We start from the raw sequence: 19,730 nt of genomic DNA, 5'->3' as shown, positions 1-19,730 counted from the left end.
TTCTGTATATAATGGTTTTCTAATCCATACTCTCTCCAGTTCTGGAAACATTAGGCAACTGGTGAGATCTCAATGCTGTAGGCTGTTAAATTCCACCCCTGTGTAACTGTATGTGTCAAAAGCATTATTTTTAGACGGAACATCTCAGCCATGGTTCTTTGTGCTTTGTGTCCTGCTGAATCCTGCAACAGCGGCTGCCTCAGGGAGCCTTAAAGATGCTTGATACGAATGGCAGCTGTATGCTAACCTCTCTGGCCTTAATGCTTGACACTGCATATATATAATTAATTCTTTAATTTTGTATCCACTAAATACACGTGCTCTGTATTGGAAATAATTATGTTGCGATGAATATTACAGTAATGAGTTATTTTATTTGTTTTTCTGTTAAACCGTCCTTAAGGATAACTTACCATAAGGTTTTATTCTCACCTGGTTTTAAGTGGGTGAATGGAATTCTGCTTTCTTATATGTGTGTCCTAAAAATTAGTAATTTCAAAATGGAATTTTTTTAATTGTCATTTCTTCAGACATTTGATTCTAAGCCCTAGAATTTATCACGCAGCAACAAGCTCTAAAGATTGAACATTCTTTTCCTGTTATTATGTGTAGCTGAAATTAACCCAAATGGGACAGTGCTCTTCTCCAGTAACTGCGGTGTAGGATCAGCAGGTAACGTGTTTTGCTGTGAACAAGCCATGTTCCAATGAATGTTATGGCTGTGAGGGACCTGACAACACATTCTCCTTCTGTATCTGAGCTGTCAAGATGTTAATTAGCAGATGATTGCTCACCTATTGCTTACCTCACTAACCTAACTATTGAGGTTAAAATATTAAGCACTGGGCACGGGTTTTGTAGGCCTGAAATATAAAAAATATAATAGTTTTGTGAACTTGGATGGAACTTTGCCCAGTCTGAGTAGTAGAATGAAGAATACTATCCAACAGGTAATTAAATGAGCATTCCTCTTTGGTTCAAAATGCTATTTAAAAATACAAGGTATTTTTATGAATTAAGCGCAAATTAGTTAGAAACCCACCCTTCTGGAATTTGATTGTATGTGCAACAAGGTAGGGTTTTGATACAACAGGCTATGCTTCCATGCTTATGTGGTTCCAACCCACTTTAATAGACCTTCCAAAAATATTCCTGTGAGATGGTAGCTGTTAGTCATGGTTCGTCGTTAATGAATCAGCCATGTTAGTGTCTCACCATTACATACCCTATTCTCGGAGCTGCTTAACACTGATATTTAGTGCTTTGAGAGATATGGGGGAGAAATATGCATTCTTCAGTTGCAGATGAATCTGTACTCTTGCACTTAATGAGTGCTGCTTGTATACAGAAATAAAGGGTTTGCATACAGAAAGGGACACATTTTCATCCTCATTTAAAAATCTTTATTACATTTCCTACTGAATAAAGTAATTTGTGTTAAACTTTTTTCCTCAAAAGTCATCTTGCTGTAGCAGAATATCAATGTTGATATTAACTATTTATTTCAATTTGTCACCTGTTGACTTCTTAATCATGTTATTTTTTTCAGATAAAGCTGTGGTGTGTGCTACTTAAATTGTTTCAACTGTGGGTGTCAGAGCTGCTTTCCCACTCCAAAATTCAGGTGTTTGAGTCTGTTTAATACCAAGCTGAAGCTCCAGGAGGGAAGGGGGCACATGCCCTACCCTAGTGCACAGAGACCAAGAGCCAGGTGGCAGCTCTGCAATACAGTTGCAGTGCAGGACTTAGTGCAGGGCTTCTGTTGGCACATACCAGAACAGTTGGTTTTCATGAACACAGAATTGCTTCAAGTCAGCTAAACTTTTAGCTCCTCCTAAATATTGCTTATTATCTTCTCTACCTCCACTGTTTTGTTTTGGGTATTTTTGTTTGTTGTGTGTGTGTGTGTTTGGGTTTTTTTGTTTTCATGCTGTGATAAGCCTTAGTTTTGGTTTGGTCTTCTGCACTGCTACCAGTTTAGTTGTGTAGGGTTTCAGTTATACATAAATGCAGAGATTTTGAGCAGCTACAATTTTATTGAGAGGTATACACATACAAAACCCCCTAACCATATTTTTTTATAATTTATTTATTGGTGTAACGTTTAATGCTTCCACAAGAGGCAAAAGATAAACATCATTTAACCCAGGCACAGAAAGAAAAAGCAGTTTTTACAGACATCCCTGCCCACCACCACCTTTTTCAGACTTGTAGTAGATTTTAACTAGGCAAACAGAACAGAAGGGTTTAGCCGCAGGTAAAGAACAATCATATGAGAAGACAGGTAGCTCAGGGGTGAGAAGAAAAATTGTACTAACCAGTGGCACAACAAATGCCTTAAGTTTGCTCAAGTAACAGAATGGAAGAGCATCACTAGAAATTGTTCAGATATGTTGTAAATATCAAACAACCATAATTTATTATTTTTAGGTGAAAGTATAAAATGCTCTGAGCCAGCAGATTTAAGGAAGTCTTGAATAATATTTGAACCTTAACACCAATGAAATTTTGGGAAAACAGGATATTCTCCCATTCTGAAGCAACACCCGCCATGATCACCACCTATGAGGATGTTCCTCTTGTCCATTTCTGTTTGAGTAAAACATAAGCTGGGATGTAACCAGGCTTGATCAGGGTGGGGCGGTGTGGAAAGTCAGCCACTGCCCAGTCTTGCATTTGAGTTATTGAGATGTCAGTAACACTTCAACACTGCATCTGCCCTTCATGACCTACATATCCTAAGACTGCAAGGGTGTTTTGAGCAGCCATACCTTAGAACAAAAGTGCGATTTTAAAAAGGAAAGAAGCTGAAGTTTAAGAGCTGAACTTGAGAATCATTAACTCTTGCCTAATTAAAAGATGACCGAAAGAGATGTAGTCGTGGAAGCTTGAGGGGATGTTGATTTGTTTCCCTAAATATAACACTATTAGCTCAATTTATCTGTAAAAGCATCACACAAGGAAGCACAGAAAGCAGAACTTGTGTGTTATTGTTATTATTGTCAAAATCCCAGTTACTGTCCATTAACTGAATATTCCAATCCAGTTTGGTTTTTTTGCTTTAATAAGAGCTACAGACATATTAGAACCTGATATATTTGAGGTAAGGAAAGCTGAAAAGGTATTAAACATACATAAATTTGGTATAGCATTAAGAAAACTAAATAAGAAATGGAAGTGACAACAAAAGCAGCACTAATAGCAATCTTCAGGTGACACAACCCAAGTAAACCGATGTTTATCACATGAAAATACTTAAAATTTCAACTGTTCAAACCAAGCATGTTCCTTATTTAGCTTGGACACAGGTGCTTTTCTCAGGTAAATAATACTAATAAATTGTTATCAACGTTATAAGTTGTACTAATGGAAACAAGACATCTGCATTTTATGCAGCTAAAATGCTTGAACCACTGTTTTCAAACTTCATGCTAAGAAAACCACGCCCGCCAATCCTGATGATGCATTGTATGAGCTGCTAACGTTTCTAACAGAGATGCCAGGTAGCATTATTGACTAAGAACTTTAGACAATGTTATTATCATACAGTTGAGCCGCATAACACGGTTTCACATAATTTTGAGCTGCACAAGGAATACAAATACTAGTTGAACAGTGCAGACCTTAGGCCAGGTCGCTGAAGAGCTGAAGTCAGGTCTCCCATCGCCTATCTGCAACCATATGTTGGATGAAGAACGTATACAATGACTGCAGTTCCCTGTGCGTGACACTGGCCAGCTGTCGTAGTGACTGGAGGGCCAGAACTCTGCTCCTGGGGCAGCCTTACTTCCAGCTGATTCCTAAGGGTCTTTAGGTTTAATCTCCCTTATGGGTTTCTTATAGGGCTGCACAACTATAGGAAGCAATAGGGAATTCCTTCTTCCCCTACTTTGGTGCCATTTCCCTGCAATCACCATTCAGGATAGCAGGTACATTTTTAAAAAAGTCATTGTAGGTATTGCTTTGAACTGCCCCCGCCTGAGGAAAGAATGTATGTCTTCGATGCATATATACATTTATGCCATTCATTAGTTGTTTGGTATGGGTGATGTCACCACTGCTACTTCTGGCTGCATTTACAAGGGAAAGCAAGACCTGATATGCTGTTGAAAGGAAGGATGTAAGTGCCCAAGCTGCAGGAGGAGGACCTGACCTAAGAAACAGAGTGGCACAAGGTGTCTGATGTAGTAAAACATACAGGGTTCTAGGTCTAGTGAGGCTTGATGGGCTAGTATTCATTATTTCCTTTTTATGCATTAATTCTGAATTACTGTTCTAAGATGCCTAACCTCCCTATGTATTACTTTAGCAATACATAGATATTATCACATCATTACCTTTAATCCTTTCTGAATGAGTAGTACTGTCTTAAGAAGGGTGAGCAAACAGAAAAAAGGATTGACAGTGATGAATATTCCAGTAGCTGTATTTTACTAGCCGCTCCATCATAAATAAAGAGTTTAACATAACATGAAATGACATATCTCAAGTGGGCTAGCTTCCGCATAAACACACAGTTTGACTGCTCATTCGATTCTAATTGACTAAAATACAAACGAACACAAATGTGTAAAAATATGTCAGAAGTAGGACCAGAACCCAGGTCTGGAGTTTCTACCACTGATTCATAAGAACACTTCCTTTGTTCAAGTAAAAAATTTCTTTTTACATGCAACCAAAATTATCTGCATAAATTTCCAACTAATTTGAACTGGCATATCCACTTATTTCCCTTACAAAGCAATAAAAAAGTGTTCTCAACTTTCAAGGCAAAGTTTTCATGATAGAATTAGACTCATTATTACAATGTACAATAGTGATGATTTTGACACCATGTTTTCTACTTACTAGAATAAAAAGCATTAATCTGTTGTTCGTCACAGACATCCTACATGACAACAGGAAGTAATTAGTCATTAAACAAGACTACCGGATTTTGGGTTTTCTTGTTTTCCAGTGTAACTGCTGAAACATTAAGATAAAAACTGGCAGAACACCCTCCAGAATGAAAGGGAAGTCTCAGAATTACACACCCCATACAAACTGCTAATGAATAAGGAGTTAAACTTACAAGTGCTAAACGCTGTGATTGCTACTGAGACCAGCAGGGCAAAAACAGGTGCGTGGACACTGTCAGCATCTGCAGAGTCTGGAGGTGCATGTCACAGATGCGCTATGAATGTTCTCTGTTGTTTTCCAAATTACAATATAGTGCACAGTTAACACAGTATGAAACAAATACTACAGGATTCTGAGTGTGCATTTAATATTTAGAGCCTAACATTTGTAGAAACTGAAATTTTTGCAATGAGAATAATGCAGTAAATGCTAACAGCAAACGCTGTTTACCTTCCACAGATACTCTATTTTTCTCTGTACTGTTCAGTTATGTCTTGGTAGCATCAAAGACAGATGAGTCAATCTTAATTAACATCCTGATAGGAGTGAAATGTTCTGGTTTCTTTGAGTTTGTAACTACTTTGACAGAGTAGAAATCTCTTCTGTTCTCATAGCATCAGACAGGAAACTAAGTTCATTGCAGAGTGTCTCGTACCTGAAGGCCATCCGGATCTGTGCAACATTTGTCTTTCGAATGTCATTTCCCTCAGGCCCTTCTTTACAGTAATTCACCCCTAAGAATTTCTGTTTTTCCTGTGAATGGGATTAAACAAAAAGGAAGAAGTCAGTTCAATTTATTTGGTTTATTGTATAACTGAGTATTTGTTAGTTGAATGACTCCAGTGCAAGTCAAAAGAGCAGCTTCAACCAGCTGGCCAGTGAACTTTACCAATATTGGAGATTTTAAGGCCAAAGTTTATATATATAATGAATTACTCAGCAGCACACTCAGTCTGGCTGGCTATAACCCTTTGTGCTAGTGTTCGGTCTTCACTACTACATCTTTCATGTGAGAGGTCACAAAGAGGCTCAGGTTTCTCCTGTTAGTTAAATGTTGCATAAGACAAAAATTAGTAGTTGTCACTAGAGAATATTGGAATAAGCAACAGACTATACTTGTAAAGCCCCTTCACATACCAGGCTCCTTGAGAGGAATGTTTGGAAGTGGCATACAAGAGAGGATGCTCTAAAATAAGTTCTAGAGAAAGCCATGGATGTATAGAATTTTAAAGCCAAACAGTAATTTAATCTTATCTGACTGCCTGTCTAAACCTGAATATTTTCTGTAGTATTCCCTTCTAAGCAAAACCATGTCTTATGACAGGCAGTTTGTTTTTACCCAATGCAAGATGTATATAAAATTACTGGCAAAGGGATAATTAAAGGTTTGGGACTGGAGACAGAACTGAGTGCAAACAGGCATCTGGCGCTCTACATGTTTGGGGAATTCCAAAACAAAGCTAATGAGAAAAAACTTAACATCAGTATTTTTTTAATATAAGACTGTATAGCAGATAGTTTGTGAATATTTCTGGAAAAGAGGATAGGGATGTGCACAAATCCATCACATAAAGCAACTACTATTCAATTTAAAGGCTATTGACTTCTCGGTTCCTACTTGCCCTAATATTCCCAAAGGAGATTTTTTCAGGCATAATTACCTTATCTGACAATCCGCTCTGTAATACGCTGTTTCTTGCTATTTCACACAAGTCACAGGTACTTAGTTTCCACACCTGGGCTGCAATAGCATATTCTTCCATGAGAGCTTCCTGTAGCACCACAATGTTTAACATTATATGTAAATAAGATGTAAATGGGGATATGTACTAATTACTAATTAAGGAATTTATACATGCTTTTTAGACAGCTGTGAAAAATTAGAGGTTTAACACTTTAACATCACAATTACTAACAGAATTGTTTATTTGAAATTTCCCGAGGGCGACTGTTAAATAATTTACAGGCACTGGGTATCCAGTTATCTCAGCCTAAGAAATTGCAGCCTGCAGTCCAGATCCTTAGAGGCATTTATTAGGCAATTTCAAATGAGATCCCAGGGTATGTGAACACCTTGGAGGATCTAGTCTTAAATCTTTAACGAATATGTAGGTAGACAGCAGGGCAATTTCTCCCTTCTGACTGTCCAACACAAGGAGGTTGGGTCTGACTCTAGGGGGCTGTCACGGCTGAGGATCTTCCACACTATGTGTAACTGGGCTGGTGCTGTGTTAGCTCCACGCAGAAATCCCCCACAGCAGCTCTGTGTTTTCTAGCAGAGGCACATTGTGGGCCAGAACAAGCCTGGGTGGAACACCAGAGCTCAGCTTGTCCGCAGAGCACGGGCAGCTGAGCAACACACAGGCCACCCTGAGGCACAGCGTGACTCGAGTCAGCGCCAACTACAAAAGTGGGGCATCAAACCCAGCGACCAGGCATTTCTGTCTTGCCGGGCCACCCAAGGGCAAGAATCACTTTCGGTTCACTGAGCAAACAGCTCATACGTCATCTTCAGAGATTCCGTATGGTGGTTTTGTAATGTACTTCCCCAGATTTATTAGTAAGGAAACTGGACTTTCCTGGCACTCTAGAGGATTGTTTATGAAGGCTCAAACCTCCCTCCAGCCTCATCCTTCATTCTATACTTCAACAGCCAACACTGGAGAGGCAAGAGTACAAAAGAAACATAATTAGGAAATCAGACATTTCCCTCTGAAACCTAACAGTGAGTAGTAGACTGAGAATGAGGAGTAATAATGAATGAAGTGACTGAAAGACATGAAACTTTATATCCTAGGCAATGATATAAAATAGCTTTCAGGTCATTCTGAGCCTATGTGGTACTGCTGCCAGATTCAAAGAAGTGCTTTGTGCAATTCTTACCTTTGTATAATGGAACTGCATAGGATCGTCTGTGGAGAGAGACACATGAAGTCCCTTATGGAGAAATTCCCGCAGGGGGTTTTTTGAGTACTCCAGGAACAGGCTGTTGTTACTAAGCGGAGACATAGCAATGGGTATTTGTGCAAGATAATAAAGATACTGGAGGACAGGACTCTGCAAAACAAAACACAGTCAGCATTTAATAGTACCGTGGGACAATGAACAAAAAAGATTTCTCTTGGATAGAAGGGAAACAGCATTACAGAGGGAGGACTAAGACCAAAACAAAATTGACACTAAACTCTGACTTCTTTAGAAAATATGTAGAAGTCTGAATTTTAAATCAAACTGATCTTTATAAAAATAATTCACATTCTTCAACATATGTCATCATCTTTAAAAAAATATGATTACTAATATTACTGTAGGTTAGTAAGTATATATGACTGTTAAGGGCACTGCACTTGGTACTAACTGCATACCTTTCCCGAAAACCTGGAAGTCACTGATAGCATACGTATAAGAACTGCGCAGCAATTTGTTCTTTTCAAAACTGCAATCCAATAGGTAAATTTTAGGAGCAGAAGTTTTAATTTATTAGAAGTTGTGTCTTGCTGTTGCACATAATATAAATAACCCATGGTCATCTCATCTGTATGACAATTTTAGGCTCAACCAACCTGTGAACCTAACAAGTGTCGTTGTTATTATCTGCTATGCCAGGTTATTGCAGCAGGCTAAGTGGGAGAGAGTGGAGAACGCTTTGGTCACATACAGCCTTAGTACAACTATGTCTGGGCCTAATTTCAGGAATTAGTGGTTCTGAGCATAACATCAGATGTGATTTTAGGCAAAATTTTTCTTTGTTCTTGGATATGTTGAAAAATACAGAGAGAATTTTCCAACACGAACCAGAAAATCCAGCTTACAAGAGAACACTTTCCAAAAAATGCCAATAAACTCAGTGCAAGTCCGCCACCCACTGACCAATTATTTTAATTACAAAACGGTGGCCTGGGGATGAGTTGTGTGGTGGCTTTTATTAACTGATACACCAGGAGTCATAACGTTTGTTCTGTCATAACAATCAAGTTGTATATAAAATAGTGCTATGTTATACAGCTATGTTGTATTTCTCGTTGAAGTGATCCCAGTTACTCTAGATAAAAATAATCAAAACCCGAATTAACTTCTGAATTAACTTGTGAATTAACTTTGAAGTACAGGGATGCCAGTCATGGAAAATGAGCTTTGTCCCTGTACAGAAGAGACTAGAGCTTTCCTTAAACTCTTCTGGGACGTAAACCAGGGAGTAGTAACAAGTCTACACAGTTTTTTCCATGTTATTTTAGATCTGCTTGGAGTAACCAAAAATGGGTGCTACCAAGTCTTTGCCATATCTGAACAGTTGATCTTCCTTATAAAGACATAGCTTTAAAACATTCACTTAGGAAAAGCTGTATTTTTGTAGCTTGTAGAAGTTCAGGAAGTTCAGCTGAGCTTATTAATCTCTGATCCAAGAGTTACTCGTGCCTTGCTAAGAAAATTAATTTTGGGCTGCCCAAATAAAGTCAATTTGGTAACTTCTGTTTGAACCAGACTGATGTCTGAGCAGACAGGGATTAGTTTAGGTGAGCAACCAAGCAATACCTTCTTCAAGAGCAGTCCATGAGAAATGTTGTCTGCTGTCAGAAAGGCTGATACAAGGTGTGTGATAGACCCAGCTTCTCCACAGTGAGGTCGAAACAGAAAAGTACACATGCCTCTTTCCCTGAGGAGATTAAAAGCAGATTCCACTAGAAAGATGCACTGTTCTTCATCTGTCAATTATCATTAATATGGCAATTTAAAAAAAAGTTACACATTCTCATATGGTTTGACATGACATCTGTTCAGGCCTACCTGTGAGCTGCTGTCAAAAGGGGCAGATCCCTCTACCCAAGCCCCTTTCACCACTTGGCATATTTTTGTCTTCCTTCTTCTTTCCTTCCCCAGTTACATGTCATTTAGCAACTGTTTAGTTACTGGGGAATAGTTATTGAACTGATTTCAGTGGAGGGAGGTGGCCGATGAAAAGCTCGGTGAACTGGTGCACCCTGTGCTGCCCAATTCCTAGAGCCAGAATGAGGGAAGAAGTGGGAGCCCATTGCCAGGAGTTAGTGGCACTGCCCGGTGTGCTGACAACCTGCCACCTCACCGGATGAAGCGTAGCACAAAACCACACCCGCAGCAGCACTGAGATCATCTGGGAGCATTAGTTATGACACTAGACCTCACACTACAATTTCTAGAACCATTTTATTTTTATCTATATTAAAAATGTGCTGGGTTTTAGGTTATAATAAACCCTCTTATTCAGTGCAGACGAATGTCCCATAAGTATTTGGAGATGTTCAAAACAAAGAATTTCAACAAGGACTGCTAAAGTATAAGGTAGTTCTAGGGTGGATGTTTAGTAATGTTTCTCCTGAAAATGGATGTGAGAGGGTAATCCATCCTTACTGACTTCTCTAATGCTACCAAAAGAATAAAAGAGTCTTGTAATGGACTGGCTGTGGTGCCTCAAATACAGGGTGAACAGTTTTACTGACTTACTGATGAATTGTGTCACTATCTCACCTGGCTGTAAAGAATATTTAATGATTATCTAGGGAGATTTTCAAACAGTAGTTGAAATGATCCTGAAGTAAAAAAGAAATGCTTAAGTTCTGGCAGAATCTCTGTCTTTGGAAAAGAAAAGAATATAGCCTACAGATAACAATAAGGAAGTCAGGAGAAAGGGATGACTTAGATCTCTGCTGTACTGTGTCCTTTTCATAATAGAACTAAAACTAACAACCAAACCTGTTTGTTGCAGGTACAAAGTAATTTAATGTGGATGTTTTTATATGTTTTTATTATATAAAGTGGTAGAGACAGAAATGCTTGAGGTAGCAGTTAGAGAGAAGAAATAACATTTAAAATGTTAAATTGGATAAGACCTGTTAAAATTACAAATCTGTGCACCTCCTGTAAGAAAATCCCCAAAGTTATATAAATAATAATGAACCAAATCCCTGCAAGGTAAGTGATGACACTGTAATATCACGGATAAACTCACTGTGCCTCAATTAGAGTCAGTTGTGCAGATCACTCAGTGAGTCACCCGCAGTCAGGAACATAACCTCGAGTTGAATTTCAGGCTTTAATGAGCTTGTTGCCAAAATCTGCTCTTACAGTCATGATATCACGTTCAGTATCATAAGTCTCTGCATTACTTGCCCAGGCATCAGTCTCAAAAGTAGTTGAACTGAGTGAGTCAACAAGCCTGCTGAAGCAAGCTAGCTAGATGTGCAGTTTATAATTCTGTCCTCCTTTGGCTGTCTTTGACAACAGCAGCAGCCCTTAAACCAATATTTCACAACATAACTTTGTGTCTATTAAATTACCAGGAGACAGCGAGCTACCAGAGAGGTACATTATATTTGAAAATGCACTGTGAATCCAAGCAAAGGTCAACAACTCCATTCTGTGGGGTTTCTTCTTTTGTTTTGTTTGATATATTCATGTTTAAGGAATTCAAAAAAACAAAAATACACATAAGTATCAAACCAAGATATTAATCTGATGCCTTCACAATTTCTGAATATTTTATTTTAATTCCTTTTGCAGTTGATGTTTTCAAAATAACTTGTGCTCCTCTTGACTCTTCAAAATAATTCAAGCTAACCTTTGCTTCAAAAGATACAACATCTAGACACAGACTTAAATTGAGACGAGATTATTGATTTTTCTTTCTGGGAAGCTTGTAGAAGAGAAAAATGACTACTTACTTCCTAAGGTTGTTTAGCAACATGATGTTCACATACATATAATACAAATAATAGCTATACGGGGGATTCTTCTCACTGGTCCAGAGGTCAGGGTTAAGGCTCTTGTCAGAGAACATATGGCCACTATGTTTGGATTCATCATCAACGCTGTCAAAGCCAGTCACCTGGTGCGAGAAGAGATAACAGAAATCAGCGTTTTCAAGAAGCAAACTTCAATGTTACTTACTCTTGCTTCAGGACTTGTTTGTACAGAGCATCTAGTCCTCTTTCTTCGTTTCCCTCCTTTTGCTAGCAGTCCTGCTGCTCTGTCCTCCTGCCATGCCAGGCAGACAGCAGGAATAATGTGCTTTCTCAAAGGAAGTTTCATCCATTTTTTTTTATTCTGAGACAAATAGGAGGCTCAGGTGTACCAAAGCCTTCAGACTCCTGTGGGCGGCATAGGCCTGTAAGACTCCCTCAGATCGAGATTATAATCCTTTAAACTCATCTGCTTTGTTATTTGAACAGCAGCTGAAGGCCAGAAGCTCCCAAGAAACCTCAGGGTTCTGATTTGGGGAATACTCAGAAATGTCTCCATTAATCACATCCCAGCAGCTACATCCCCACCTCCCTCCCGAGTCCCATCAGGAACTACACACTTCCTTTCAGTTGCCTTCTTTTTGGAGGCCAGTCCCAGAGGCAAGCTCAAAGTACCTATCCTAGATTTCAGTGATCCCTCTGCACAAGAGCATGCGAACATTTTTTGGTCATTCTTTATAGAGAGGATTACTGAGACGACAAATAAATAGCTGTTGAGCTGTTTCAGAGGAAATAAATTGCAACTATTTGATAACAGGACCTTTCCCAGGCTTTTATTAAATTGTATGTCAGAGCTTTAAAACAATAATATAAATAATCTATGGATGAGGAAGCTTTTTTAGTGTCTGGAAACAGCTGTGGCCAAGCAACATTTATGAGTAGGAGAGGATCCATTTCATGTGAGACAGAAAATCCAAACATACTTACATATTTGAGGAAAAGGTGCAATTCTTTGTGGTCTTTGGGATTGATTGTTGCTTCAAACAAAGGTATGAAGATGTTCTCCAACATCTTCCCAAAACTAGGCAGAATATTTTTTGACCTAAATATGTCACTGAAGGGGAAAAAAAATATAGACAGTTGTGACTGTTCTTTAATCAGTTTATGTTTTCCCTCCACTTTCCTATTTTCCGTTACATGTGTATATTCTACAGCTTCAGTTCTACCAGGATTCAAAAATCCACAGTTTTGGTCAGGGCAGGGCATGTCTCTGTGTCTTGTTTGCTGCACTGCCTGGCATTCTGCTTCATCCAGGCTCTGCTGAAGCTCCCATGTGCTCCAAAAATAGAGGCAGTATGCAGGGGTGGATGGATGCTGTCTCAAGAACGGTCACCCTCTCCCAGCAATCCAAGTACTAACACAGGAGATAAGGAATTGCCTTTCGTGCAAGGTTCTATTTTCTAAAGTTTTGACCACTTCAAATGAAAGTAGAACATTTTGCTTTAGTGAGCCTCTCAGGAAACAGGGACAATACTTCAGTGTGTTATTACGTGCATGACTTAATGAAAGTGTTGACTTCACTATGTACATTGAAAAAAAAAAAATCAAAGGAGAGAAATTTTCTCCGTAATGAGAAACACACTCCGTGGGATATATCTGACCATGACAGCTCCTTCTCTACTCATCTTCCAGCTATGCCATTTCAAAACATGACGCTCAGCTATTAAGGCTGACAATTATCATGGGAGACTGTACTACAATATACAGTATTAGGAAAAAAGAACCATTGAAAAAAGTCCAAAAGAATGCTTAAAAACCAAGCAAAACTGATCTGGATATAAGCTTGCAATTCAGCAATCTGGGCTGCATTTCCAAATTCACTCATTTAGTCACTGATCTTGAGGAAGTCTGATAACAGTTTTACAGAACATTTTCTATTCCCTTACAGTATTCAAAAGTTGATTTATTTTCATTGGTAATTTATATTTTAACTTGCCTTTGAATGCAGCTTAATTTCACCTAGTCGTAATTTTTGGTTTAGCATCTTCAGACTTACAAATAATTCACAGTAGTTTTTCAATAGCTTCATACAGAGTAGATTGAAACCCCATCTCATGTCCTCCACCCCCAGACTGTCAGGAGAACTGCAGCAATAGTCAAGAGAAATTTCCCAGGCTGTTGCTTATAAACAGAACTACAGGACAGCTCATAAACCCTCTAAAAATATCAGAAATTAAAACAAATCATTGGTATGATTTCAAACTATTAAAATTACCAAGAGCTCCTGATTACTTACTAGATTCTGGGAACCTGAATTATCCAGCGCATATTAGGGGAATAAACTTTATGCTTAATGAACCATTTTGCCAAGTTCAGCCATTCATCTGGAGACCGTCCATAAATGGATAAGCGGGGTTCTGTATACTGGTACTTACTTTCTTCTAGTTCACGGGCTACTTCCTATTAAGTAATAAATATATTTGCTTTAATATGGACACTGAAGATCACTTACAGCTAGTAGTATATTATTGTATTTTCCTCAGACTAGACATAACTGTATTATCACCCTTTAAAGATAAAGGGAATCTCTTGTCTATTAATCCCTGATTTTATTTTAGGCATATAAATATTCTACTCACAAGCTATCTCAGATATCATTTGAGTATAATTAACTGTAGCACCTAGATTTAGAGGACAATATTCATGTGCAGTTATTACTAATACCTTTGTATTAGTAATGTATGTTTAAAACGTATGTTTAAAAACATATGTTAAAAACGTATGTTTAAAATCGGTAAATCGGAATTATATTGTTTAAACTGTAGTAAATGACTACATAAGATATGCAAACCAATGGAGAATCTGACCCAGAATCCATGGTAGTAAGGAATTTTAAGACTATTAATTTTAGACAAGCACTTGTACACATCTGAGAGCTGACATAGTTCACGAAAACTACTTATTTTGTTGTAAGGAATTAATATGAAGGCTGTGCATGCATGTGCAGATGTAGATTTCTGCAGAGGCACTTCCCTATCTCCTCCTTCCCTGGCAGCTACTACTAGCCAGCTACATCCTACCAAAATACTGAGCCAGTGAATTGACCCCTGGCTGCTCTCCATTAGCTTGAAACTGCACAAAACTCTGCTTTGAATTCACACACAGGTTATGTGTACGAGTTTCTAACTCCAAATTGTTTAGAAAGCAGCAGTGGCTGACTTAGCAGTGGTCTGTCTCTGACGAATTCCTAGAGCAAACCAAATACTTGGAATCACTTAAGCATAGTGTTAGCTCTAGATACAATAATGACATCACAAATCTTATACAAATCTTCATTGCCTACCACTAGGAAAGCCTTAAACTTACTTACCTTGACCATACGAGCAAAATATTCACCACCAATATAGTTCTCAGTTTTCAAATACAAGTCCCTCAGCTCACTGGCACCAACTGGATTGTACTTGGAATTGAATTTGTCAAATCGATGAAAAGTTTGACGACCCTGGAGGAGCAAAAAACCCAAATAACCACGGTTTTAAGTACACACAATAGTTTATAAATTAAATTGACTAGAAATAAAAAGCACAGAAAACAGAAAGCCTATGCTAGCTTACTTCAAACATGCAAAGTAATGCATTATTTCAAATTCAGATTTAATAAGTTATCATGCAAAAACTGCAGAAACCAGAATTTCACACTCAGAAAACCTGGCTTTTTCTACTTTACTTAGTCATTTTAATAGACTTACTGCATGGACATCTAAAGAGTCTACAGTGAGGTCATAAGGGTCCATGTGAAGGCTTTCGAAGACTTGCTTTAAAGTCATCTTCCTGCCTTTTTTCTCTGCAACAATCCTGTCAGGCTCCGTTTGATACGTGTGCTTAATAAACCTCAGCAAGTGTTTCTGGTTCATGCACGCAGCAGCATGGATATGAGTATCAACCTGAAATCAAAAGGTCATTCGTGTTCATCATCCATATACACAAATGAGCAAAGTATCTATGTCAGGGACAACAATGACTAAAGCATTCTAAAATATTCCTTAAGTAACAAAGGAATTAGTGCCTAAGCAAGCCAAAATGTTCTGGAACCTAAAGATTTTGGAGGAGTTACTCAATAAGCAGAAATATAAATAAATTAGCCCTCAATTAATAGTATCCTATTTAAATAAGAATTTTTTCAACTAGATACATTATTTTAAGTGCCAATTATAGAACCTGGGTTCGGATTAAATTTGACACTTCCTTAAAGGACACCCTGATCCTTTAATATTCTTTGAGTTCATCCACGAATCGATGATGTCTTTCTGGTTATAGACTGCAGTTATAACCATCCTCTCTGACTGAAAGGACCTGGAATTGTCAGCCATTTCCAAAAGCATAATTAATTTTTGTATTTCAACCACATGAAACATCTTAGGTGACGAGACCTGCAAAATGTACACGTGAGAGTTTCTGTCACTTATTTTTTTCCACTTATATAATGCAGCAACTCATAATGCTGACATTGTTTAGTTTGTTCCGATGTCTTCACACACTAAGGGAAGCACAAGCTCCACGGAAGAGCTGGGAGTACTCCTGCAGTTTTCTACTAAGTCCCATTTTTTAAAAAAATTGACCAGAACCAAATGGTTTCCACATTTATGCTTTTCTTTTGCTCAGAAGCTTGCACTGCTCTTTGAGCAGCCTACATTAGAGCATAATCCAAAGAAACAACTGGGGAGATCTGGGGCTTTGTCTACCGAGTTAAGTTTTCCCTTCAGTGTGTGTAATTCCTTAGGTACCTCCAGCAGGTGTGTACAAATGAATCCTTTAAAATTTCTTGCAGTCAGGGGTTTATTATCTTAACGACACCAATAAAGAACAGAAGAAAACCAGGCATACTCCCCAACAACTTCTTTGTTTGAAAAGGCAGGAAATACTAATTGCGGTTCCTAAGGACCAAGTACCTGAAAGGGAAGAAAAGGCTTCAAGTAGGATAAGGCCCTTAAGGAATCTAATGGCACAGCAGTATCCAGCATGTGGAACAGCAGAGCTGCTGCTCCAGTGTCCATTTGCTTTGAATTTCCTTGAGAAATTCTGACTGAACAACAAAACAGCCTAATGCATGGCCTAGGCAAACCAATGAGATTACCCTACCAACAAATTCTTATCAATGTAAAACCAAACCAAACCACTGTTCTGATTAGATTTCACAGTTGACACGTAACGAGCACAAAGGCCCTGGGGTCTTGTCAAGGCCTTCAAGTCCGGACTGCCAAACCCTGGCAGAAGCAGTTTCAGCCCATCCAGAAGCTGCAGTGCAGTCTACATTCAAAGGTGCAATTTGAGAGTTAATGTGATCCACTGTATACTGGTATCTGTACATCCAGAAGAGACCATCAGGCAGAGAGCGGGCTTTGCAATCTCACAAGCAATGACATAAAGATCCAAAGGTTGGATGCTGACATTAGATACAAGTTCCTAAAGACACTACATTGAACCATTTGAACCCACTGCACTGTGCTTTTAAAAATGCAAGTAACTGGCATTCCCAGGGAAGCAATGCCATCAAGAGCCCCGTAGCCTGTATGCGGGAAGTCACACCAGAAGAAATTCTCAGATAAACCAGCCCTGCATCTCTGCCAGGACTCTTCTGTCCAGGAAACTGAAACATGGACATGTACAAAGTGAGACCAGTGTGTTCCCTTTGCGTAGTGACTACACCTGCAGCTTTCAGATTCCACCAACAGAAGTCGTTGAGATCCTGATCTGCTTTAAAGAGTCAGTAGGAAACAGGTCACAGAGCACCTAAAACAGTAACAGCCACACTGCTGCGATGTAACCCTCAGCCTATGCTATGACAGTCTACAGAAATGCCACTGTTTTACTTGGCACATGTAGTCATTTAGTTTGCAGTTTATACATACAGAAGTTGTTGCAGCCTTCTAAGGGTAAATCTACCTCCATGTGAATGCTAATAGCACAGCTAAAGACCAGGTTATAAACTGAATCTTAAACATTAATATGTAATTGTTAATCGCTGCCTAGTTCAAATAGGCTAGACACTTTAAAGTTAAATGAAAAAGCAAGAAACATGTCAGCGTCTCAAAGTGCACAACATGAAGTACATTAGTAATGCATAGTAAAAACAGTTCCACTTAGCATATTATATTACACTCTTTAGAGTACTTGTGTGGACATTTGAACACAAGTGCATTATATATATGCTTACTCACGTTAATGAGTGTCTTCTGGTTTAGAAACAAACTGTTCACTGTAAACTCTTCCTGGGCCAATGAAATACTACAAACTGTTGGGCTAGGTCAACTCATATGGGAGAGTGAAACAACAGTTAATAGATGCACTATAAGCTCTAAACATTCAGGAAAAGCAAGTCATAAATATAGGATACCAGGTGTAGGGAATCTGAATAAGTTTAGGTTATTGAATTTCAGAATGCGGTAGTTCCAGTGGCGACTCCATTACTGGAACTGATGAGTCTTGAAAAAAAAACCAAACAAAAACCCCACCACTTCCTCTTGATTTCAATCAACATGAATTCACTACTGTGAGGAGGGCAAGGACAGAAAGCAAGGACACATCTTGTTTCTTTGTTTTGTTTGGATCCAAGTATCACATGGCAGAGTAGTAACTCCATTTCTTTTAAAGTCCTGCTTCCCTTTGAGAAATAATTCTCTCAAGTGTGCCTCTGCAATTCAGTAAGCTCCTGTGAAATCTTCCCCAGGCCCCACAAGCAGCTCTCACAGAGCTCTACATCTACAGCAGAGCTAACCACGTCCACCTTCTTCTCTTAGAATCCACGTTTCCTTTTTATTTCTTTCCTTTTTTTTTAATCCTCCCTCTCCCTAAATCTATTTCTTTTGCAAGAGTAAAAAGACTTTCTTGCTGCTTTTCCAGAGAATATGCAGTGCTTTCCGTACTCTTTTAACTACCGGGTATATTTTGACCTTTAGGCAAGCAGCGACTTCAGTAACAAGAGTCTTATAGAGTATTACACAGCTTTTTCTTCATTGTTTTTTAGAAGCAATGAAACTTTTTGGAAGGTTTTAATGACTTGAGCTTTGACCTACCCTAGCACATAATTAGTATGTTTGCTTTTGTGCATTTTCACAATTCAGGGTGCAATGCTATCTAAATGAAGTATCAAAACACAGAATCCTTAGACATAGCTTACATGGTCTGATTTGGTTACAGATATTTTTAATTACTATTTTGATTTGAAATATTGTCCTGCTAAGAAATTGATCCTAATTTCATTGTTGTTTATTATGAAAGGCATCCACTGATAGAATTTGAACAGACTGAATTCATATGAGGGTGACAAATGCCCCCCTTGCCACCTCCCTCTCCCAAAAAAAAAAGACAAAACCAGTCCCATTTTAAGCTGTTATTATTTTGTTCTTCGTACAATACATGAAGTGAGCTGAGGCTGTTCTGGGCCATAAGAAACAAAAGCCCCTACCACAAGGTCTATTTGCTGCTTTTTGCAAACATTCTACTGCATTTCCAAATCTGTTATAATGTCACTCCAGCCCAATTTGCCCTTAATGGAGCAAAACCTCAGCTGTTTGCCCTGAGCCAAAGTTCCTGCTTCAGGAAAAGAAAAAAAGAAGAAAAAAAAGAAAAAAGAAGCAACCTGAGAGAAGCTAAGGTATAGATACACTCATAAAGCTTTAAATAATACATTTGAAAAGCAGACATCTGTGAATTCAATTCTATATATCTCACAAAATACCAGATTAAGAAGTATATAAACCCACTTCCCTTCTTAGAAATAACAAGTGGGATGTCAACCCTGTGGACACAAACAATAGCTAGAGTTTATTTCCTCTTGTCTAGCCAATACTAAAAAAAAACACAACAAAACTGTTGTAACAATCTAGACCAAATGGTATCTCACAGCAGCAACGCCACTCTAGAAGCTACAGAAGCCTGATGCCAAGCCCTGCTGCCACACAAGGCTCAGCATCTGTGCCCGTGAGCCTGTGGGCAGAATATGACTCTTATTACTTAATTTCATCCCTAATGCAGGCAACCCAGGAGTTATGTGGAGAATCTGTGCTGACTGCACTTTGCTCTGCATCAGCTGGACAAGGGGAGAGAGCCCTGCTGATGG

At 38.6% G+C, this 19,730-nt stretch overlaps 1 protein-coding gene across 6 annotated transcripts in view; it reads right to left on the bottom strand.

Annotated features, from left to right (window-relative positions):
* Positions 1 to 2,022: 2,022 nt before the first annotated feature.
* AMPD3 (adenosine monophosphate deaminase 3) overlaps positions 2,023 to 19,730 on the bottom strand; it is a 38,779-nt gene continuing 21,071 nt past the window's right edge. For 3 of the 6 annotated variants that reach the window (XM_080345346.1, XM_080345348.1, XM_080345345.1), the window contains exons 7-15: positions 15,361 to 15,555; positions 14,983 to 15,114; positions 13,909 to 14,072; positions 12,600 to 12,726; positions 11,595 to 11,758; positions 9,433 to 9,553; positions 7,783 to 7,956; positions 6,561 to 6,671; positions 2,023 to 5,652 (exon numbers count right to left, since the gene is read on the bottom strand). In XM_080345346.1, the coding sequence (XP_080201472.1) occupies positions 5,476 to 5,652; positions 6,561 to 6,671; positions 7,783 to 7,956; positions 9,433 to 9,553; positions 11,595 to 11,758; positions 12,600 to 12,726; positions 13,909 to 14,072; positions 14,983 to 15,114; positions 15,361 to 15,555 (1,365 nt within the window). In that variant the 3' untranslated portion in view covers positions 2,023 to 5,475. Of the gene's footprint in view, positions 5,653 to 6,560; positions 6,672 to 7,426; positions 7,559 to 7,782; positions 7,957 to 9,432; positions 9,554 to 11,594; positions 11,759 to 12,599; positions 12,727 to 13,908; positions 14,073 to 14,982; positions 15,115 to 15,360; positions 15,556 to 19,730 lie in introns of those variants that run through there. The other 3 variants (XR_013922183.1, XM_080345347.1, XM_080345349.1) reach the window with 3 other exon arrangements.

The sequence above is a fragment of the Nesoenas mayeri genome (genome assembly GCF_963082525.1).
Source record: "Nesoenas mayeri genome assembly, chromosome: 5".
NCBI classification, from domain to species: Eukaryota; Metazoa; Chordata; class Aves; order Columbiformes; family Columbidae; genus Nesoenas; species Nesoenas mayeri.
Note: the sequence above shows the minus strand (reverse complement) of the source record. Positions and strands in the feature narration are given on the sequence as shown.